Source organism: Nipponia nippon, unplaced genomic scaffold (assembly GCF_047370975.1).
Source record: "Nipponia nippon isolate SJK-2023a ecotype South Korea unplaced genomic scaffold, ASM4737097v1 scaffold_7, whole genome shotgun sequence".
NCBI classification, from domain to species: domain Eukaryota; kingdom Metazoa; phylum Chordata; class Aves; order Pelecaniformes; family Threskiornithidae; genus Nipponia; species Nipponia nippon.
The window spans coordinates 24541797-24565561 of NW_028262391.1; the positions used below are offsets into that span (position 1 = coordinate 24541797).

At 44.9% G+C, this 23765-nt stretch overlaps 3 protein-coding genes across 8 annotated transcripts in view; all 3 read right to left on the reverse strand.

Annotated features, from left to right (window-relative positions):
• Positions 1-5666, reverse strand: part of ST6GAL1 (ST6 beta-galactoside alpha-2,6-sialyltransferase 1) — an 85881-nt gene extending 80215 nt beyond the window's left edge. Inside the window, exon 1 of the mRNA XM_087740711.1 lies at positions 1628-5666. The gene's annotated coding sequence lies outside the window, so the exon portion shown is untranslated. The remainder of the gene's footprint in view (positions 1-1627) is intronic.
• Positions 5667-5813: 147 nt separating this feature from the next.
• On the reverse strand, positions 5814-8159 carry COPS9 (COP9 signalosome subunit 9). Its single transcript, XM_087740731.1, has 3 exons — positions 8005-8159; positions 7817-7889; positions 5814-6117 (listed from the first exon to the last, which is right to left on the reverse strand). Exons 1-3 carry the CDS (start codon positions 8065-8067, stop codon positions 6080-6082), a joined length of 174 nt encoding a protein of 57 aa, XP_087596857.1. The 5' UTR covers positions 8068-8159; the 3' UTR covers positions 5814-6079.
• Positions 8160-8490: 331 nt separating this feature from the next.
• Positions 8491-22383, reverse strand: OTOS (otospiralin). Of its 6 annotated transcripts, none has more exons than XM_087739878.1 (9): positions 22289-22383; positions 19179-19322; positions 19032-19087; positions 18603-18782; positions 18037-18165; positions 12432-12628; positions 11477-11567; positions 11110-11136; positions 8491-8874 (listed from the first exon to the last, which is right to left on the reverse strand). In XM_087739878.1, exons 4-9 carry the CDS (start codon positions 18730-18732, stop codon positions 8690-8692), a joined length of 759 nt encoding a protein of 252 aa, XP_087596004.1. In that variant the 5' UTR covers positions 18733-18782; positions 19032-19087; positions 19179-19322; positions 22289-22383; the 3' UTR covers positions 8491-8689. The 6 variants fall into 6 exon arrangements, with proteins under 6 accessions (XP_087596004.1, XP_087596005.1, XP_087596008.1 ...); XM_087739879.1 differs by having other exon boundaries at positions 19286-19322; positions 22289-22382; XM_087739882.1 differs by lacking the exon at positions 18037-18165.
• Between the last annotated feature and the right edge of the window lie 1382 nt (positions 22384-23765).

Sequence of the window (23765 nt, forward strand, 5' to 3'; positions counted from 1 at the left end):
AAAATAGGCAGGTACCTGGGCTGGCTCCTGAGGATTGCACAGTGCTTTGAACGTATGACTATCTTGTAAAGAAGGAGCCAAGAATGACAGTGGCATGCTGAAAGGGCACAGAATCACCTGCTGCCCAATAAATTTAAGTGTTTTCAGGTTGGCTTTTTTTTTTTTAATCAATCCTGACAATAGATGGCTAGTACAAAGTTAGGTCTTTCTATTTACTGCCTCTCTAGCTGTGGCAAGTTGAAATGGCTGGCTTTCCGTTTAGAAACTAACATACTGCCGCAAGCATAAAAATGGGATGCCTCTGGGCATAAATATTGCCAGCTGCTCCTATTAGACAGCAACCAATATGATGAAGACACCAAGAATGAGGTCTTATTTGCCGCTTTGTAATTAGGGCAGGTTATAAAGAGAGCACTTGGCTCCTTTGATCTTGACAGCTGTGTTTGACTCTTCCCTTCCTGCTCAGAGAAAGACAGCATGAAGGCAGCATGCTCTCTTGAAGGCAGAAAGCAAGAACACCCCCCAATGAAACATTTAAGTCACTGCACTAACAAATAGGGAGAAATAACATGGCTACAGCTGGAGAGACTGGCCAGTCTCATCCAGCAGGGAAACCATCTGTGAAAGCATCCGTGGCCTTTTTAAACACAATTATAGGCTGAGCCTAATTGTGCCTCAGCCCAATGTAATCGCTTGTGCCAGATTAATTGGAATACAAATAGCAGCTGCAGTAAACCATGAAGAGCTACAAGAAAGAGATAAATTGCTTGCAAGGCTTGTATCGTATTTATTTGAAAGTATAAACTCGCTAGAGGCTTTTCAGCATGAAAGAAGGCAGAGGGATTAGAATAAAGCCATACATTTAGCTAAGCAGCCGTTGTACTTCCATGCGGGAAATGCCATCAGATTTAAAGTTTACCCTTTGAAATACTCTGGAGTAAACCAATCCTGAGCATACCCAGACTGGGAGCAAGGCTGCCACCTGGTTTTATGACATTTATACTAGATGCAGGTACATGATGAAAAGACTCAGTCTGCCATGGGATCGTAAATCAGCAAACCCACACCCTCAGCTCATCCTTAGACTCATCCCAGGAGACCAGCCCAGCATAACACCCTTGCTCTTTGAGGACAGTTGTGTGACCTCCTTACACACTCTCCAGCCACTCCAAGGGGAAGGAAAGGTTTACTGCCAATGAAATGCAAGCATTAAACATCAACATCTATTTCTTCCCGTGTGGCATATCAGAGGATTCTCACCCACAAGGCAATCTGTGGGATCCCTCCCATAAAGCAGGACAGCTTTATGGAAAGGCATCAGGAGGGAGGCAGAGCAGCAGGTTGCACTTGAAGCCCCTCTCTAAATCCCTTACAGAGGCAGGCAGGGAAGGACAGGGGGTATGAACCAACACACCCTGCTTGCTCCAATCCTCTGGACATCTGTGAAAATATAGTGCTCTGCCCAAAGCAGTCAGGACAGCACAGCTTCTCTGCTGCCTTGACAGGGATTTCTAGAGAAGCCATTCTAGTTCTGTAACATGTTTTGGTTAGTGTTTTAAGGCCAAGGTGGATCAGTCATCCCAGACGAGGTAAAACACAGAAAAGGGGGATTCCCACACCACAGTACCTGTATCCCAGCGATGCAGAAGCAACTTCAAAGCAGCAGGAGACCGAAAGACCAAAGCAGCATGTTGCTGAGCAGGCTTTATTGGGAGCCATGCGTGGGGGCACACTTTGACTAGGAAGCTCTCCGACAGGACAGAGTCACTGTCCGACGACATGAGTCCCTCCTGCAAGTGTCCTTGCCGAAGCATCCTCAGCTGGGCTGGGGGACCCCGGCGCAGCTCCTGTCTGTACCAGCGATGCTTTGTCACATTCCTTTGTTGGTAGTATTCCCTTGCTCAGTCACCCAACTCATTCTCAGCTGTACGTCTGTTTATTCACAACAATACACAAAATAGGATCTTTTCCCTCAAGAGGTTGTAAGTTTACATGAGTTCACACAGGGTTATATAAAGTTTGTACATACATGTCACATCCACAGACCAGGTGCTGTGAACACAGCTAAAGTTAGAGCTGACTGGAAACTTGCTACATGCAGACTGACTTTTCCATAAATAAGAAAAAAGTATTCACCAAAAAGGCCCTATTTGCCAATGTTAAAAGCTTTAGAAGGCTCTGCTCCTCCCTCCCTCTGCTCTGAACTCCTTGTAGTAGCTTGAGAAAAAGGCTATAATATGGCTTAGCATTCTGACCCTGCTGCCTGGCAGAGACCAACTGGAGCAAACAAAAGGCAAACTGAAAAAAAATAATCTGAAAGTAAAAACATGGAAGCAAATCCTTGTCCTTAAAGCCATCCCTGCTGCCAAGGACTGACATGCATTGTGCTAGTGCTTTTGCAAGAGCCCTGACGCGACGCTCGCATTCCAGCCCCATCACTGACGGGGGACTCGCAGAGAACAGGGCTGCACTGTCATCCCTCCAGCATGTTTTCATGTGCTGAACAACTGCACATTGAGAGCAAGAAGATGCCTGCCAGCTTCCCAACATCCTGGGGAAGCCACAAGGACTCGATTTATTCATCTAAAATAATTCCTTCTTTATTGAGAAAAATACCTTCCACTTCAATTATTGAAGGAAAATATTGAAAGGAAAACCTTTTATTTTAATTCCTTGGAAGTTAACTAAGAAAAAAAAATCCAAAACAACCAAGGAAAACCCACTACTACCACACTAGGTCTGAGCTTGCCTGTTCTTGCTCACATGAGGAGCAGTGGAGCGCTGGATTCTCCTGCTCACCTGGTAGCCAGCTCAGAAAAGGCACTGCAGAAATATTATGCACAGATGAAAGCCAGCTTCCTTTAGCATGGTAACTTTCTTTCCCTCACAATGACTTATTTTCAGCTCAAAATAGATCACACATTCTTAGTTCCCAAGAATATACTGTGACAGCAAACACAGAATTGGCCTTGTGAGAGTATCGAAGGGAATGGGCTGACATTTAAATGTTTTGAAGCCTTTCCTTTTCATCTGCGCTGCACAACTGCCTGCAACCCTTCTAAAGCATTAGCACTTTGGACCTCATCCTGCCAAGCCTCAGGCAGAAGGTCAGCTTTATACATTGCCAGCTCTACCACTGAAGTCAGTGGGACAATTCACGATACTAACCTCAGTACCTCCATAAATCTATTCAGACTAGAGCCTTTATTTGGACATTGAAATACTGAGCAGTACCCAACAGCCTATAAAGTAATAAACATCAGTCTAAATGCGTGCAAAATGCTGCTCGAATAGGCTCATTCTTTCACTCAGAACCACCTATTATGAGTGGTGTCAATCTCCACAAAAGGTACAGGAATCAAAGCTCAGTAAATGAAATGGTCAAGGCAGGCAAATGCCCTTTAAATCAATTTTTATTAGAGATTTTGACATCTTGTGATTATTTCCTGACAACAGGCTGATAGCCCACAGACTAATCAGACTGAAAGTCTTGACAAATGACAACACAGAAACCATCTGAAGCTGAAGGGCATTTTGTTCCTCAGATTAGCTTTTCCATATTAATACTGTCCCAAAAGGGACACAAACAAATTACAGTTTGTGATGAAAGTTCTTACACACTGACAGCCCTCTTTAGAAAGATGAAGTTACATACACACTCCTCACCCAATCTCATTGCGAAGGAGAGAACTTCATACTCCAGACAGCTACAAGATACGTACCTTCGGTATCATCCCATTCCAACTCTGAAGAACTTTCGTTTCACTTCATCCCAAGAGAACAAACCCACACCAGGTATCAGACTTAAGTGCAAACTTAGCAGCTGGGAAGCAATACCAAAGTAAAACCACCTAGTACTCACAGCTACAGCCAGAGTGGCATGAGCTGCACACCAAGGCATTCATGAAAATCAGCAGCTTTCTTCATAAGCAATTCTATTAACCCAAACACTTTTACATATCGCACAGAGTTAAGTTCCTTCCCTACCGACAGGCATATCACATTTTCCAGGTGCCAGCAGTACTATTTATGCTGCTTTTTAACACGAAACATTGAGATTCTGGAAAGCTTCACAAAAAGGAGTTAGCTATACCTACCTCCAATGGGTAGCTATATCCTATCCAGGATGGAAACTCTTGACTTCTAGGCTGTGCTGGACCCATGAGCGCTATTTGCCCTCTACCCAGTTTCATGAAGATAGGTTCCATGTTTTGATCAAGCAAGATGACATTACAAAACTAGAACTATTCACCATTAGCACCTTCAAACCAATGCTTCACTGAGGTTTTGAACATCTCTAAAAAGAAGGTGGAAGGGACTGGAACACCATTCACACTGAAGAGCAACTGTTGAGATGGATTTGTATCATAGAATATACTCCTGCTGCTGTGATCAAACTTAAGGCTCGAGGTTCTTACAGCTTAAGGCAGGCAAATGAAAAACAAAGGAGAAATCTGTACAAAACAAGGACAAGGAAGTATTCCAAAACCAAGGTGCCCATCTTGAGAAAGCTGGGCATCAGTAAAAGAAAGCAGCTAAAAAAGCAGAGGAAGCAAAGGCTGCTTCTTAAATCTATTTAATCTTTTGCACCTGCCCAGAATGCAGCCTCCATTTACTGGCAGCAGCTCATTTCTCAAAATTTAGTTTGGAGAAAGCACAGCACCAAAGCTAGAAACAATGCAAACACAGTTGCTACACTCAGTCAAAATGTTTACATTGGTTTCAGTGAGGAAAGCTTGAAATCCGTTCCTCTTTAAGCAAAGCGAGGACTAAAAAGGAAAAAGAGACCGCCTCAGCAAGACTGTTCCTTCAGGGACACACTGTAATGTCAGACACTAAGCAGAGTAAATGTCAGAATGCTGATTTAATGTACGCTGCATGATGAGACAGAGAAAGTTGAGAAATCCACAGGAATGCAATAAAAAGTCACCTAGTCCTACTGTTTTCATTGTGCTTATATTTTTAAGTTCAGGGGCCCAGCATACTTACTGTTACATTTAAGACCTCCTTTTTTAAGACAAAACCAAGCAAAAACACGTGAAAGAAGGATGGGAGGAAACGGTTTCACTCCAGGCAAAATGTAAGCAGTGTGAAGTCTTTAAAAAAATATCAGTCACAGTATTATTTCTGTGATCAATGTATGAAATACAGACTGCACTTAAGATTAGACAGGATTAAATCCTTGACTCCGAAATATTCTAAAAACTCACATGTTCCTGTCATTCAGAGATTCACTTTGGTCACTGAAGGGTGAAAAATCAAACATTTCTAGAAATGTTCTGAAAACCGTGTCAAAATCTGAATTAATATCTAACAGACTGATTCATATACATTGTATATGTAAGTATGAATAATTACATTACCTGCTGCAGGAGAAAAGAATCCTAAAATTATTTTCTTTCTACAGTACAATTTCAAGAATTAAACTACATTTTTAAATCCAAGCATTCCCATGACCCAGGGCCAGAATATTTCTCTGCTTAAAATATCAACATAAAATTACTACTTTTTATTCTTGTGCTTCCTAGATTAAAAGCTAAGTATTGATGGTAGCTGAATATCTCTCCTGAAACAGGGGAAGATGCACATGCTTCTTAATGCGACTGGCAAATGAGAGTCAGACTACTCAGAAAAACCAACCACCTTTGCCCTAGATAATCCTACATTGTGGGATGAACAAAACTTTTCTAGGCAGCAATATGCCCTGCCCTATAATATCCAAAAGTAACAGTGAATGATTTAATAAAAAAAAAAAAATCATTCTCCTAAGGAAGCTCAGAACTCAGCAATATCTACTTTCAAAGAATACCCCAGAGTTTTTGTTAGTATTTTATTGAATGAGCACATCAGCAAGTAAAATTTTAAGAAAAATCTACACACAGCTTCCTAGAAATAACAGTTCACAATTCCCTCCTTAGTTATCTTGAACCATCTGGTTTTCATATTCCCCAAGCAGCTTATACAGGTTTTTCCCCCCTGTGTGATTTTCCTGTTTTGATTATTTTAATAAATAATGGACACCACAGGTGATCCTAGAGAAAAATCCACATCTCAGCACTGCATAGCTGGACAACTAAGTTCACTGGATGTCATCGTCATCAAAGAGATCTTCAAAATCTAGTCAGAAAAATAAGATAAGGTAAAGTTAACCTTGACAGTTTCAACTGTTATATATGCACATACTCCACAAGTACAGTTTTTAATTAACAGAAATAAAGATGAATTAAGTGAATGAGAGTTACCGTACCATCAGTTACTAGAAGTGTAATATCAGGGTGGGAAGAGACAGAGAGGAAAGAAAGGCAGACCCATTTGCTCTACCATACACAAATTAAACTGTTTCACTTGTACAATGCAAGCTTTGCAATTACATTCATGAAAGCAAAATAAAGCTTCAAAGGAGGGGCTTTTATAAATGCATTAAGTAGCCATCACATTCAGAGTGGATCAACCATGATTCCCAGACTCCAGAACTAAACAAGTACTAACTGTATACATGCGGCAGGTCTCAGGTGTAGACACTCCTGCAGAATTCCAGCTTTAGGTCATAGCGTCCAGGCACACACTTAGAAATTTTGCAGCTTGACATTCACATTCGTGATTTGCTGTTAAAAATCCCTTCCTTAAAAAAATGTTTCATTGCTGTGAAGGTGCTAATAACATTTCTCTCTCAGAAAACTCATCTCACTCAGACTAGTGAAATGTGGCCGGCTAGTCACAGCTGTTTTAGTCATCTTTGGGAAGTACTCTTAAATACTTGGCTTTGTATCATCTTTGTATATTGACCATAAACTAACAACATAACTGAAACCAAGTCTTTATTCTTCCAGAAGGAGCATGCAAGTGCCATACAATAAACTGTGGATTAATCCTCACTTAGAAGAGTCCTAAACTACCGATGGAATATAATACCACAACCTGATGGTAGAACTTTATAGAAATACTTACTCCTGAATATGCTGGCTCCAACCAAGAGCGAGGTCCCTCACAACTGTTGAGAGTATGTCAAAGCTGAACACCCTTTTTCTCCTGTGTTCTAAGTCTTGTGCAATATAAGAAACCTACTTTATTTCAAAATTAATACCCGTATGCGACATCAACACGACCACAGCAACCAGATTTAATAACATATCTGAAATTCACTGCTGAAGTGCCTAAATATATTTCTTAAGAAGCATAAAAACCCCCCACCTTAGATATCAACTGTAAGGCATTGTATATTCTACCCCTAGGCGGCCAGATACACAGCCGTTCTCCTCTCTAAAACCAGTTGTATATACTTGTATGCATACAGTTGACTTTCAAATGCAGAAAACATAAAAACCAAAGTTTTATTTTGCTTTGGATACGTATGCATGCGTACTTTAGGAAATTAAAGAATTTTCTGTAAAGTAGTAACACCCAGAGACAATATGTAAAGTTCTGTCCACATTTTAATATGTACTTGCACTGTTTAATATAAGCTACTTGTCACGGAAACAGATCGAGGCATTTTTTCTTGTAGTGATTAACATGTTAAATCGCCTGAAGCCTCCAGGAGAGGAGAAACACAGGCACCGTATCACTCCCACCCGCATCACTGAACACTCAAGCATTCTTACGATAGGGCTCACTACAAGTGTGGTTAGTGAGAACTTTAGCGACTACCAGGCACCAAAGACATGAGATTAGAGAGAAACAAAGCGAGATTCGTTTTGATAACCTTCAGTTTCTGAAGCCGTTACCTGGCAGGCCCAAGGCGTTACCATCCCCGCCGGGCGGGCAAGTGCCGCGGTGACCCCCTATCCCCCCGCCCCCGGAACGCGACGGCCCTTACCGTTAAAGAAGTCGGCGTGCACCGCTTTCTCGTTGGCGGCCAGGTCCATCAGCAGCCCCGTGCTTCCCCCTGCCTGAGAAAGCAGGCGCTGAGCGCCTCCGGGCCGCGGCCGGGCAGCACGGCCCCGCCACCACCCAGGAGCCCCACCACCCCCATCCTCGCAGGCAGCCTCCCCAACACCCCCTCACCTCATCGAGATCCACATAAGGGCCGGCTCCCTCAGGAAACATCTCATCCACCGCCGGCTTCATGGCGGCGCCTCCGCTCTTCCCCTCCGCGCCGCCGCTTCCGGCAGCGCAGACGCCTACTTCCGCTATAGGGCCGGTCAGCAGGGCGCCGCTCTGCGCGCTTGGAGGTCTCGCCTCTCGCTGGTTGCCCTGGGGGCGGGCCCCGCCGTTGCCATGGCTCCGCCATTTTGCTCACCCCGCCCTCCTCGTCATGGCAACGGCGCGGCCTGGGCCCAGGCCTGAAGCGAGGAAAATGGCGTTGAGCAAGCCAAGGGGCTACTAAAAGGCCACCATTACCCTACAAGGGATGTGGCTGTGAATTATACTGGTGGTGCTTCCAGCCCCCAAACTGGGTGGACTGGTATTTATCTGCTATACACACAGAGATCGGTTTCCTGAGCCCAGGCTGCAAGCGTTGCACGTAAAAAACAACTCCAAAAACCTCGCAACGGAATCAAGGGGTTTATTGATTTTGCGCAACAGCATAAATTGTAAAAAAGACAAGACTAATTTAAAGCATGAAATGCTATGCGTGACTGCTATGACTATTAATAAGCAGCTGAGGGGCAGTTCAGGAGCGTTCGCCGGCAGCCCTGTATTTGCTTAAGCATCTTGGTGCCAGCTTTAGCAAACATGAGTGAAGCAGTTAGTGCTCGTGGTTGGGCACGTGATAGCCAAGGTGGCTCCCAAAAGGGAACTGGGCAAAGAAGGCTCTGGCCATTTCTTCGATCCTGTTGTAGGCTCCCAGGGTCCGGAAATATTCCACATAGGACCAGAAATCGTTGGATGAGAAGGGCCAGTAGGGCAGGGCTACAGATTCCTGGTGGAGATCTAACATTAAAAATCAATAAATAAATAAAATGCAGATTATGATAATATAAGGAACTTCTGTTGAAAGCTTGGGCTTGGGAGCCAACATGGTTAGGGTCCTATGTCCCCTTGGGGGGCTGGCGGGCTCCTCTGGCAGGAGAGAGGCAGGCAGAGCCATTGAGCCCTCTGCACCCCGCTCTGCAGAAGGTGGCTGTTCACCTGATGGAGCCAGTGCCCTCTGCTCCAGCTGCACCAGGAACGATGGAATGGGACAAGACAGAGAGCAGGAATGAAGGGACACCATCGGTATTTGGGGCAATTCAAGAATTCCCTGGGCTGCTTTAATTTCTAGAAGGCAAATGGGTATTTAAAAGCAAGAAGCAATTGCAATTTAAAGCCATATTTCTCCATTCCTCCTCCATGCCATTTTCTCTGCCCAATATAAAAATATAAGGAATAAGGCGCCATCATCTACGCTGTGCCCCTGCAGCTGCCTGCTGTGCCAGGGGAAAGAGCCGGGCAGTTGTTTCCGCACCATCTAAGCAAAGGCAGCCCTGCCGAGTACCGCAGAAGCCGGAGATGCAGCATCCGCCCCGGGCTCCCAGGGACCGGGTCTGTGCTGCCCCTGGCATTGCCTGGGACCGCAGAGTCCTGCCCCTTCTCAGAGGGCCGTAGGAAACAGGCTAAGGAAACAGAGAGGAAAGGCTTTGCCACTTGGAAGACAGACACATTTGTGCCTGCTCTAGGAGTACCTGAGAAAATGTGAGATACTCATTGAAACAAGATTTCTAATTCATCAGGAAAACAAAAGCAATTCTGAAAATGCAGGAGCTGGCCACCCTTGAGCCCAAATCTGGGCAAACGCGGAAGCATATATAAAATGTAAACACTTCCTGAGACCACATAGTTACAAATATCTTTTTGAGCAGCAAAGCTAAACCCAGTATTTTGATTTCATTTAAAGCCCATTTAAATAAATGGGAGCCATTCCACTCACCAGGCTCAGCTTGGGACCAGGGTCTTTAGCGGGAATTAAGAGCCTTCAACAATCCTATTGTCAGACCTTAATTTTACGGAGTAAAGTTTGCAGTGCACGGGCACAGATGGCATATAACAAGTCAAATGAACCAGCCAAATGCTGTCTGCAGAGGAGACTTCACTGTTTATACCAGCTGATTTTAGATTCACTTTGCAGTCTGCTGCTTGGCCCAGCGTGAAAGAAAACCATAATTGTTGGTAATGAGAGCAACAGGATACTGCCTGAACAAGGTTTTGTTTTTAGATTGACACGCGCTGACTAAGAGGTTGCCGCAGAAATATTTGCTGTGCTTAAATACAATAGCGCCCTTAAACTTGTGAAAACACAGATGATGCATTCAAAAGATTTTAGAGCCGTAAAGAAATACAATGGTGCATAGGGAAAAACATTTTGAATTAAAAGTAATCATATTAACCCTTATTTCATATATATATATTTCTGCTTTCCATATCTGTTCTAATACTCTCCCTGCATATTTGTATCTGTGCACTCAGGATGCTGCTGGCTATCCTGCTGGTTATACTAACCGAGATGTACACCAGCAATAGCAGTACCTTGTTATTGCAGATACTTCTATGCAACTTCGTTTTCAGAAAGAATTCTGTCTGAAAACACCAGAGAGGTTAACTAATATAATCATCGGTAAGCCAGTGTAAACATCATTAGGATGTTGAGGATTTTTTTAATCAAAGGCAAACACTAATCCAATGGGCTAATCACGCAAAGTGACACGAACCACAGGGTAGCTGTGCTAAGGGATTTATTCCAACATTTCTTTAATTGGATTTGTGGCCATTTGTAAATTTTAAGCTTTTTGTCGTGGAAGTCAGTATTTCTTGCCAATAACTAGACACACATATAGTATTACTGTTCAGGACAGACAAAATTCTCAGATGTCTGTTTATAAGCCTGGTGCTTTCCAGTTACGATTTTATACAACAGAATTAGTGACTTGACCATAAGCCCTTTTTGTTTTAAGACTGCGAGTGTATTAGCTCTGTTCTTAGACAGTAATATGTCAGCTTTTAATAAATTTTAAAGGAATTTCTAAAAATGCACTCTTCTTTCTCCACCAGAACTAGATGAAAGCACTTCCACAGCCCACTGAGGTTAGTAAGCATTCCTGCCAAAATTGCTGCTGGGGGTCAGGTCTGGGAATTACAAATGACTCTTCTAATTGTTAGTGATATAAAGGAAAGAAGAACATTAAGAATTACCATCTCCATCCTGGATTGATCGGGCATCTGTAGATAAAGAGGAAACTCATCAGTACCAGCTCCTGCACAGAAGGACTTTCTGTTAATAAAAGGTTTGCTGTTTAGCCAGAAGCTGACAAGTTCTTTAATGCAGACGTAGGACCCTCTGTACAGCCAAATGTTTTTTTATTTCTTGAACAGCTGAATAAGGAATTCCCCGCTTGCAATCACTCAGTGCTACAAATCAAGTACTCTTAACTAACAGCCAGAGCAGTTGTGGTTAATACATGAGTGATATCTGATACTAAATAAGAGATGCTGTATTAGTAACAAAATATTTCTGGCTGCTTGAAAAAATAAACGAGAATAAATTCAGCAGTAATCTTACCTGTTAGGATGTTCATCAGCATACAGAAGAAAAGTAAGCAAATAAATGTCATCTTTTCTGCAAGATACTGCTCGTGCTTCTGAAAAATAATCTGTACAGCTGGGGATTATTACAAGAGATTAATAACTATGCAAAGTCTATTATTTCTTCTTTTATTAGACGAATATGTTCCAAAACAGATTCTAATTATTAATTTAGGCATAACAAAGTCCAATTACATTTCCTCACAGTTTCCGAACTGTAGCACAGAGTATTAAAAGAACCACAGTCCTGAAGTGTGTACTGATATTTTATTTTTAGGTGGCATAAATCCAAAAGGCTCCTCTGAACTGACATGAAATTAAGTGTCTTTGGAAATGTTTTATTTTGTGGTTAATTTAATTTCACTTTAGAAATTACCTCCCCCTTTTCTTCTTCTTGCAGTAGTAAAGGTCTGTAGCTCCAAGTCAGCTACAAAATTCCGAAAGGATTTCTTTTGCCATAAAATAGCAGGACTGTTTAAGGAAGGGTGGGGGGAAATGGAGATAAACGTCACTGAGTTACTACACCAATCTGATTTTGTTGCCTTCACATAGAGGTTTTTTAACTGCTCACATTTGCATTATATTTCAGCACTGTTCACGGAAGAGACAGTGGACAGTTTCAGAAAGGAATCAGGAACTTTGGCAATAACACTTCTGTATTTTGAAGACAGAGGGAGAAAATCCAGAATCAAATTCAGCGATTATTACCTTTACTGCCCTCCTGATTTTCTTTTTTTCCACCCCTTCAGAAAAATAGATTTTAAGAAATGTTATTTGAGCAAATTGCTAAAAGGATATCGAGTTCCCTCTCCAGCTGAGTCACAAAAAACACAAACACTCGACAGTGATTTATATTCTTACTTGGGATCCTTAAAATCTAGATCTTAAAGTGTACGTAGGCACCAAGTGCCCACTGAAATCAATTGGCTTACATTAAGCAGAGTCCCCAATGACCTCAGCCATGGTGATGGTTCAGGTACTGCAGCCTTCAAAGAGGGTCGATAAGGTGCGTTGAAATGCACTTTCACAATTTGCTCATTTCCCGGAAAGATTCCTCTCCCAATGCCAAGCAGGTGCTTTGGGCTCCAGTCTGTGCAGGATGCTGAATGGACCCAGCTCTTCGAGAAGCCTGGAGGGGAGACACAGTTTGGAGAATATTCGATCAACGTGTACACCTTGATTGATTTTCTTTTAGCACAAAACTCCTGGTGGCAGCAGGTGTGGTCAGGGACTAAGGTGTAGCAGAAATTGCTCTGCGACTCATAGGGTGATGTGGAGATTTCCATGCTCCTAGAAGATGCGGCCATTCAGGTCGTGTTGCGAAACCTGGCAGCCGTTTCCAGATGGCTCCACTCTGGAAAGGCGCTACTGAAATGCCAGTGCAGAGCTCGCTGCTCATGTTCATGCTGCGATGATCTGATTGAATGGTTGCTGATCTGATCTGCTCCCTCTTGGCTGGGATTTTTCACCTTTATGGTCTACAAAATCATTTATTTGTCTATCCTGATTCTAAACACCTGCATTTCCCAACTGTGTGCGTAGGTCCTGACGTTGGCGCCGTTGCTTTACCACGTCTACTTGTCTGCCACAGGAGTATCACACAGGGAAAGCCTGCACACTCACACAAAGTCCTGGAGCAGAGAGACCCAAGTGAGTGGCCTTGCAGGAGGCCCCAGCTTTGCTGGAGTTTATTCCTATCTACATGCAGAGTTAGATAGTCCTGCCAAGAATTAATTAAAGATGTTCTGAGCAAGGAGAAAAAGAGCGCTTTGTAGTACACCAAGCTGTGCCAGCTCTTGTGGAGGCTGAAAAGAAAAATATTATGAAACAGAACCTATTCCATCTTTGAAAGGCTTTAATCCTCCTGTTTAATATTTCCTAGGCCTGCAGGAGGGGTCCTGCATCAGCCACATACCGCCAAGCACCTCTGCCTGCTCGCCTGGGCTGCAGCAGCTGTGGGTGGGAGGAGGCCCTTCCCTTGCTCGGTGAAGTCCTTTGGTGCAGCCATGCGCTCGGGTCCGCCCGCCAGCGCTGCCTGCAAAGCCAAACAGCACCTTCCCTTTCACTGCCTAATCTGTATATCCTATTCAAATAAACTATGAGAAGCACCGACATATGCCAATACGAACACAAAATGGTCATTAGCTATAATTAAATAATTATCATAAAGCTACTTTTGTGCACATCCATCAGTAGCTTTTTGTTTTGGCAGTCGTTAAGGGAGGTGTAGTTCCAAGTGGGAGGTGAGATAACACGTTTTGGATAATGACAAAGGAGAATAGTTATGTTCCTGACCACAGCTACATCCTTCAGCTCTCCCCTCGAGGAATTAACGGTGCTGTAGGAGGATGGCAAAGTCATGGAGGTTACCAGGTTCAGGGTCACTCAGGTCACAACATGCTCTGCTACAACACTGGGTGATCTTAGGAGTGTTCATATAACTACTAAGGCTCATGCTGACATACAACTTTACACCTACCTCCTTTACAGTTTCTTATTCTGTCTTTTGAAGCTTGGAGTTACCCACTTCCACAGCTAGGCGGATCACAGATCTGACATTGTGTGAGTTTTCTAACAACTACAGGCTTTCAGTTTAACTCAATCAAAGTTTTCCATTTGCTAGCACACAGATTGGAGATGGAAATAAATTCTCAGGGTTTCCATGCTAAAGAAGGTCTAGGAAATTGTAAGAGGATGAGAGTTAGCAGTTAAAACAGTTGTATCAGGGTATACAGCCAAGAGATAGTTGTTTAAAATGTTAATTTTAATCCCTTTTCTGTCAAGGCTTCTGTTGCTGTACATGACTACTTCCCCCCACAGGGTCTGTCTGTTTTAAACACAATGTTGGACTAGAGAAAAACTGATGAGTTCTCCTCAGTTGCTCGAAGTACTGTGCATGGTGGGTTCATCATGCCACATCTTCTGGGGCCAGCCAGAAAGCACACTGTGCACTGACTTGAAGCATATGTAATATGCTGCAAGTACATTCATTCCATCTCCTTTCTTTTCGCTCTAGGACTCCTTTCCTTTTTTCAGACTCTACGCAGAAGGCGATTGAAATAGCAGCATTTGATGCCCAGCAAAAGTGCTGATATGGACCAGCTAGCAGAGCCCTCCACTAACAGTTGCTGCCCTGCGGGCTTCTTCACTGCTGAGCAGTAATTGGAGATGCCACGGTGCCCACAAATGCAAATCTGGCTCAGCAGCAACCACATTTCAGTAGATACGATAGCACTTAACAGGGCAGCTGCTGAAAGAATCCAATGTTTTAATTTCCACTCCTTTTGGAAAGAAATTCACTGTTTTACTCTTTTTCAGAAAGGCTCATTAGTTCAAAACACTTACTTTTGCTGGCAGCAAGTTCTTCAGGTACCTTATTCTAAAGTTTGCATGAAGTTTTTTAGATAAGGCCACTGACTCATAAAAGCTTTGCTACATTATAGAACAGGCTGATGGTAATGAGCTTATCCCATCCACCTGTCCCAGGAGGATCCAATCAATATGCACTTTTTGTAGATGGCTCTCAAAGCCAGAAAATCCCACATACATCAGTCAGCTCTGTCAGAGACAGAAATCAATTGGAGCATAGAGGACGTTCCCTTGGGAATAGGGGAATGCAGTTTGGGCAGCACAGTTGTTTGTATGACTTGCTCCCTGATGGGGGCCAGTCCTGGAGCTGCCAGCCCTGCAAACCCTCCTTCGCATGGGCCCACTGCTAACGGGCTGTTTTATGCAGAGCCAGCCCCTGTGGAGCAATTCAGCTCTCCTTGTTGAGTAACTAGAAACAAAGATGAAGGAATACAAAAAAGCAAGTTTATGGATGCTTTTTTTTTTTTCCTCAATAGCTATATTAAACTGGTATTACACACACAAACAAATCTCTATAATCCTCCAGGCACTGAAAAAACCTGTACATTGTTTTAAACAGAATATTTCCTATTTAATCAATAGGCAAAAGCACATGCATGCAAAGCTCTGTAAGAACTTATTTAAAAACTAAACAGCACTTATAGCTGCATGTGAAGTGCTTTGCTCTTGGGTTGAGCGGACAAAGTGTTCTCTGTAGGGCTGCAACACTCAAGCACATCAGAAACAGCCAACAGCAGTGATATGTAGACCATCCCTGGGAAAGACAAATGTTTGATTATTTCCTCCAGCAATTTGGTCCAAATAGTATGGGTCAAAAGGAGATTCATGTGACTAGAATATGCTTTGCTGAGACAGGTGTGAATTGCCCTAGATCTTTCAGGCATCCACAGCTTCATTTTCTTTCATTTGAGCTCTGCTTTGTCTTTTGTGACTACAGAAGCTCCAGAATTTTCTGATGATGCTGGGTTGCCCAAGATAGTAAGAGCCCAGGGCAACAAGGAAGAATCAGGTGAGGACCTCACAGTACCACACAGCTGAACAACAAAACAGCCAATAAAAGTAAATGTAAAATGAGGTACCTGGGTATATATCTCCAGCTTTAAAGGGCCATGGTATCTGACCATTCTCACTTAGAAACTAGATTTGGGGCTACAAGAGATGGTTCTAGTAAAATGTTCGTCAGTCACAGACAAAAAACCAAATCAAATAGGAAGAGAGGAAAACGGAAGGCATCACTATGCCATTGTGCCACAGTTGCTCCCATTTTGGATATTGCATGCATTTTTGGTTTCACCATCACGGAAGGATATGATCAAACAAGAAAAGATACAATGAAGGGGGTGAGGGGAGTTCACAGTCAAGGACCAGCTAAAGCCGACTGGGACTCTTCAGGCCAGCAAAGGGGTGAAGAAACCTTGATTTCTACCAAGAAACATCAAATTAGTCTGGCAGTGGCTTGTTCAAAGCAAAAGGTAGCAGGCTTTGGTACAGTTAAGCTGTGGCATGTCTTGTCATAATGCATTATCATCAGTTACACAGTGTCCTGGCTGAGGGTGTCTGAGCCTGGCCTGGGAGCAGAACGTGACCAAGCACTTTTGCTCTGTGTCTTATTCTCTTCAGGCATCCTCTGCTGCTGGGCCAGGTGAGCTCCCAGGCTGAGCCAGTCTGTTTTACTGAAATATTGCATATTTCCAGTTCTTGTGAACAGACATTTTTCCTGCCAGCAACTGGTTTGATCATCCTGATTATAGTAGTCCCTGGAGGCAATTGAAGATAGACACAGCAGATGGATTTGGACAGTTACAAAACAATTAACAGAATAACTGTAGTGCTATTAGAGATAACCAAGTTAAAATGAACCACTTTCACATGTACTAGAGCTAACTGTCAAGGTGAAGGCCATATTTACAAACCATGAAGTTAAGGAGTAGCTCTACAATTAAATAAATCGGACTTGAGAGCAAACAAGTACATCTGTCCACACTTATTTCAACTTATCATTTGAACTTATCATTTGATCATATTATTTCAACTTATCAGCCTCTATCTGAAGAAAGGTTATATTTGTAGATGCAAATGAGTTTCCAGGAGTTCACAGATAGCAGGCAGTGCTGTACACAGCAGCAGGTATTGAAACCAAAGCAAGGGAGCAGTTCCACTGGCAGCAGGACTAGTGCAGCTTGGCTCCTGATGAGATGCTCCTGCCAGTTATCTCAGTGCCCCTCTCCAGGAACACCCTGGTATCCTCAGCTCCCGCAAGCGATTCCAAGCTCTCCCCCCCACTGCTCCTTTCCCTCTCAGGGCAGCACTGCCAGCTGCAAGCACCAGGTTTGGCTTTCTCAAGGGTCCATGCAAGGCTGCTTGCACAGCGCTGGAGGCTGGCCCACCTGCTCACCAGTCAAGCAGCTGCTCCTGGGCAAGCAAAGAACAACTACAGGCCTTCTCCTGCCCTCCTATCACCACTGACACCAATAATTTTTCTCCACTGTCCATCTGCAAATTTTCACGTGAATTACAGGAGCCTCACATCTAGGCTGCCACCAAAGTGGGTTAGAATTTGCTAATGGTTTCAAACTATCTTTGCTATAGGCAAAATGGAATATTAGATCCAACAGGTCTGCTTGGTTGCCTACGTCTTGTTTCCTCAGGAGACAAAGCTGGGAATGCCTGTTAGCACCACAGAAGGTGCGTTGCAGTAAGGAGTGTTTGCTTCCACGCAGTTCTGCTGCAGGGAGAATGAGAGGCAGTAGCACCCCAATTCTGGTAGCAGAGCATCCAGGACTTGTCCTCTCCCTTCCTGCACCCATATTAGGCCTAAGTTTGTTTCCAAGGCACCTTTTTTGATAAATTGGTCAATTCTTTGCTTTAGTCGTACTCAGCTATTCAGCACAGACACAGATGACTATGAACTCGGCAGGGAATTTAACAAACTGGTCACTGAGCCCTTTCACAGCTCTCAAGAGAGGATATATTTTTCCCATTGCCATTATGGTTAGATGTATCATAGCAATAACCTCCACCATTTTGAAATACACTCACAATAAATTGCTTTTCAGATTGATTGAATGCCCCAGCTATACTAAAGCTATTGAGCCATCAGCAGCTGTTTATTGTTTTAATTTCACAGAGATGTTTCTTTAACTAAAAATGCATTAAATATTTTGTTACCAGACAATGTTAAGATTTTAGTAGGATGAACAGAAGCTTCTTTACACCCAGGGTATCTTCTTCCCTTTGATTCATGCTCCAAGGCTACTTCAATATCGCCAGTTATACCTGCCCACAAACAGCTCTGCCCTATGGACAATAAAATTGATTAAACCAGATTGATGAAGAGATGGGCTTGATTACAAAAAATCCATCAAGGAAATCTGAGCAAGTTGCTAATATATTTGATACCAGCAATCCATGAGACCACATTAGGGGCTGTATCATTGTAGCAGTTGCCAGACCAAAAGCCACCTGTGAAAGGAGCAAGTGCTGCGCAGTGCCCAGCCATGCTGGCAGTGACCTGGCTACCCAGGAGCATGGCACTAGCCCAGGGAAGCCATCCAGCTGTCAAGAGATTGTTTTGCAAATGGGGATGTCTACATTTGAAAGAGACTTCTACCAAGGAGGCAGCTTCTGTCAAGTTCAATATATTGATCTTGACAATATGACTGAAGAGTGCAGGCACCCTGTGTGCTCACTGCTGGAGACACTGCGCAGCACTACAAGAAGCACCCACGTCTTACCTCCCTTCAGCCTTCCAGCTTTTGGTGAAACAAGCTCAATTTGTAAAGGTTTAACAAGTGCATTAATGTACGGGAGGAACTGCCTGCCAGCGTAGGAAGCAGTTGCACCAGGGAGGATGCTGTCCCTCATTCTGCTCCAGGATAAGGCTCAGACATTTGTGTTCTGTGTTCTTCTTGGTCCTGCAAGAGAGGGAAAGAAGTCTTCAGTGAAGGCTGCAGTAGGGTCAGGATGCTACCACAGCTTTGAACAGTCACCCTGCCTGGTCAGCAGGAGGAAAATCCCCAAGAAATGCAAGAGTCCCAGTTCGGCTCAGCATGTGGCCTCATCTCTCACAGGCCAGCCAGCACCATGGGTATGGCAAACACCATTCTGCCCTTGCTGTAGCTTTGTACCCACTCTGCCATGAGGAGAGCTGGGCTGTAACTCACCTGCAAGTGCCATTATAGCTGTAAACTTGGACTCTGCTGGGCATTGAGGAGTAAACCTGAAGGGCACAGAGGAAGAGTCACATCTGCAGTCAGGAACATGACCACAGAGCTGTGGCCATCATTTCTCTTCGCACACCCATGACTCACCACAGCCCATCCATGCCAGTCCCATGGAAAGGATGGCACATGGCTCAGCAACCCCAGCTGAGGAGCAGGGAGGATTTGGGAACACTCTTGTCTGTGTCCTATGTTACCTCAAGGTTAGCAAAGCAGCCAAGGAGGGTCACGTGCCTGTCGGGAAGGAATCATTTGTTTCTCAGTCTTACAAAGGTTTGCTGTTTTAAAGACTGAAAGAGTAAGGAATATCAGTCACCACTCCAAAATGCAACAGCAGTTATGTTCTGACCCAGTTTTATCTGGGTAACTGATCAGTGCTACTACTGCTGTTGGAGGGGAAGAACAAACCCTGCACAGCTCTAGGAGCTTATAAGTTGTAGTGACCCAGGTAGCTATTGCCTTATACATTGGAGGCAGAGCTTAGCCTTATAGCTAGCCTATTTTAAGGTATTCTTTATTCTGGTCAGGCATTTAGCCTTCTAAGTTAGTAGCCTTATCAAGTTGTACAAGCTACTTTGCAGAGTGGAGTTATTAGAGGTTTACAGTTCTAGTTTGGACTAACATGCTAAACTCTAGTGAGGTTGAACAAGACTGAACCTAGTACAAAAGGCAACCAAATGGAATAAATTAATCTTTAAAACAGCTTTGTTGGCCTTGACACTCTGAAATTCCTTGATGCTTACAGTTAAACACAGGGAAAGCAGTTCTTGCCTGCAGCACTTATTGCTATGTAGTTCACCATTTGGTGATCATGCCCTGTGGCCCATGTTTGACACATTGCTTTGCATCTGAACTTGACTGACAGCCCAGACTATTACATGACTCAATATTCAGGTTAATGCTGCTTTCTGCCAGTATTGACTGAAGTTAAGCCATATGCACCTGCAAGGCAGCTTTACCAGAGCCCTGCTATGGAAGTCCATTTCATTCATGTGGAGCAAGACCGTCCGCATGAAGCGGGGGGAGTTGCCTTTGCTGGCGATGTGTTTTCTGCCGGGGACCTTCCCGGTTGCAGGGGAGGCCCCGGGGCAGGACCCAGCCCGGCTCGGGGCTGCTGCCGCGGGGCTCCGGCTCCCTCTGCTGTCCACGGCCCGGGGATCCCCGCTCCGCAGCACGGCCAGCGCCGAAGCACAGGACCTGCTCACACTTCCAGGTATTCAGACTTTTCTTGGATTTGGCATTTTGTCGGTCGCACGCTTAATTTGAGTAGAGTCAGGGCAAAGCTTAAGGCACGACCGAAATGACAGTGGTGATAACTCCATCTCAGAATGGGGGAAGATGTTACCTCAAGAGACCTTGCTTTATAGCATTGACATCATTTGCTCAGCAGAAGGGGAGTCCTCAAATATGTTCTGGTGGGTGTGGGAGTATTGGGTCAATGCTCTATTTAAAGCTCTAATTAAACAGTAAAAGCCAGTCCGGTACAGCTCAGTGTCACCACCACCATTAAGATGCTCAGTCATACTGTCAAGGATGGGATGCACTACAGATTCAAAAGGTGGATTTAGGCAGTTCCTTTCTACAGGTTTGAGTCTCGCATCTCTAAGTCACTGCAAATTAATTTCTACTGCTTGAACAATCAAAAGCTCCTATTTCTATCAAACAAGGTAAAAATACTACAGAAGGACTCACACCTTGCGGGGGGGATACTTCAGACAGATAAGCACCAAGTGCAGGACCAGTCAGCATGAATAAGGCTGGCAGAATCCAGCCCAATATTAACTGAAAGGAACATTTAGCTCCCTGCTCCCCAGTAGAAACTCCACAGGGTATTCTGAATGCTAAACCAGACCAGATATATTAAAATAATCTGAAACAGCATGAAGGATGCCCTTCACTGCAAGTTTCATCCCATGGAAAGAACACCCTGACCTCTTTGTCCTCTGTCTCCCACTCTCAGGCTCCAGAAGCCAAATTCTGCAGTCAGGGGTGAGCCCCTCTTCCCAGGGGATGTTCCACTGCACACTCACATTCACATCTCCTTTTTGGCCCAGGGAGCAGAAATGCCACCAGAAGAGCATCACAGCTTTGACACTGTTTGCAGGCACAAGCACCGAGCCCATAGCACATCATGATCCAGGGCACACACCTAGGGAGGCAGCAGTGGGATGCCACGTGCACAGGAGGGAGCTGCACCCCAACTCCCTCTTTCCTGGGCACCAGCACCACGGTGCTGCACAGGAACAGGGCCATGGGTGCTGGGGGAGAGCAGTCATCACCACACTGCACACACACAGCCTGGCAAGCAGGGAAATCACACAGACACCAAGAACATTGTCCACAGCACACTTGCTCAGTATTGAGGTGCCTACATAGGCAAAGGTGTCACTGGGAATATGTGAAAAGCTGAGGTTAAATTGCCAGGGACAGGATAAAAATCAAGCCAAAAGTAGTCAATTGAGCTCAGATCCCAGCAGATTTGGAGCAGGTACTGCACCATCACCATTTCGGCTCCACCTACACTCTCCCTCCTGCCTGGTTGGGGATCCCTGTCTGCATCCTCCTTCCATTGCCTCTGGGACCTCTCTGCCCCAGGCCCTGTGTGCAGGGTAAAGGCCCAGGAGACCTCATCAGCAAGGACCAAGACAGAGAAGGCCCAAGCATCCCCATCTTACTATATCCACCATCACTAAAACACCCTCCTCATTTCAGTGCTGGCCCCACATCTTCCTTGTGGAGTCTTCTGCTGTTCACACAGTTATGGAAGAGCTTCTTGTCATCCTTGAAACCCCTTTCCAATTTGCAGACCAGATGAGCTTTGGCTTTCCTAACACCATCCCTACACACCCAGACAGAGTTTCTTTAGTCTATAATCTTGTGTTTTTTTCCTGCAGCCTCCTGGACACCACCTTTTTGCTGTCAAACTCAGCCATGAGCTCTCTACTCTGCCTAACCAAGCCAGTTTCCTGAGGCTTATTCTACCAAGTATTTCAGCAGACTGCTTTTGTGATTGAAGGAAATATCACAGTTTCTTCATACCCAAAAAGAAACCAGGAGCACCTTACTCTTCTGTGCAGACAACATTCACTTTTATGACAACAAGAGGGCAGAAAACCCAATACCACTTTCCCAGACCCTCTGCTCCCCCCAGTTGTGCTCCATCAGCCATAATAGAAAGGCAGTGCTGAGCAGTGACTCACCCGAGCCCACTGGGTTAGGGTCCCAAACATACAGGCAGGATCCATGGAGTAGGCACAGGCATAACTGTGGCTGAGCTACAGGGCAGCAATCCAGCAGAGCTCAGAGTAGGACTTACAGCCCTGGGCTGAGCTTAAATGGGCTCCTGGACCCATGGGCAAGGGTGTGGGTGGAGCCTCCAGGTGAAGCTCCTCAAGGCCTTTAGAGTCTATTAGTGCCCTCAGGGCCCCCAACAACATGTCTGTTGTCAAAGGGAAAAGAAACAAACTACTGATGTTTTCTCCAAAGGAGGGAACGGGTGAGTTGGGAGAGGAACGACGAGGGTGCTGGCAAAGCCCCAAAGCATCCCTCGGCAAATGCAGGTTCAGCTCCTGTTATTGCTAATGTCTTCCTGTGTGATCTTGGAAAGTCATGGAAGTGCTTACACATCTATTGATATGTTCGATCTAAAATCATGCTCATATCTATCTTCAACCCCTTTAAAACATGATGAACTTTAGCCCCACCTTGACTTGTGGCTTTTCTACTGTTTGTGGGATCTCAGGACAGGAACAAAGACAAAACACGCTGCCTGGAGTCTGAATCAAGGCAATTTCTCTTTGTGGCCCAGGCTTTCTGTGCCTGTGTTCCCTGCTGTACGCTTTCTGAGGCAAATGCCTGTGAACTGCACTAGAAGGCAAATGGTACAAAATACTGACAGGCAGTGCTATCCACCTGGCCTGTGCCCTTTGTATTCAGCATCAGCCTTTGCGGGGCCATCAGCGGTGCTGGACCAGGTCCCACGGCTGCAGGCACGTGGCAGCTTGTCTCGCCCAATGCTAGAGCTGTGCAGCATTTAGGGACAGCCGCCAGAAGCCAGGCAGGCACTGTCAGATGTGGCTGGGAGAAAAGGGCAGGAGTTTTCCCTCTCTTGCTGAATTCTTGCCAGTGCTTTGATTTCCCTGGTCTGGGTGACACATGGCACGGCAGTGCATCCCCAACCTCCCTTCCCAAGAGCACCGCCTCCTCCGACTTCGTGCAAGGCAGCTGGTGCCCGAGTGCTCTGCTCTCCTTTTCCTTCAGTAAAGGATGAGCCCTGATAAAGGTGACTCCTGTACAAGCACAGGCAAAGCACAGCTCTTTGAGTATTTACAGCTTAGACAATTTATCGCTTCAGATATAAGTATGTGTAAAGGCACTGACCCACGTGGTCCAGATACAACTTCCCTCTGAGCAGGCCTTCACCAGCACCGTGCTGTCACCTGCCTCCTTGTGTCACTGTGCCCTCCCAGCAGCTCCTCGGTGGCCTGTCCTCTGCTGTAGTCCCCATCCATAACCCACCTGAGCCCAGCCCTGGCCCCGACGTGGGGGAGCAGGCATGCACTGGCACTCCTGTGCTCCTCCCAGCAGCACCCCAAAATGGGGACTGGTGACAAGTGGTGCTTACTTGTTTTTGCAGGCTGGCCGTGCTCAAGATCCAATAGAGACAGGGTCTTTTGG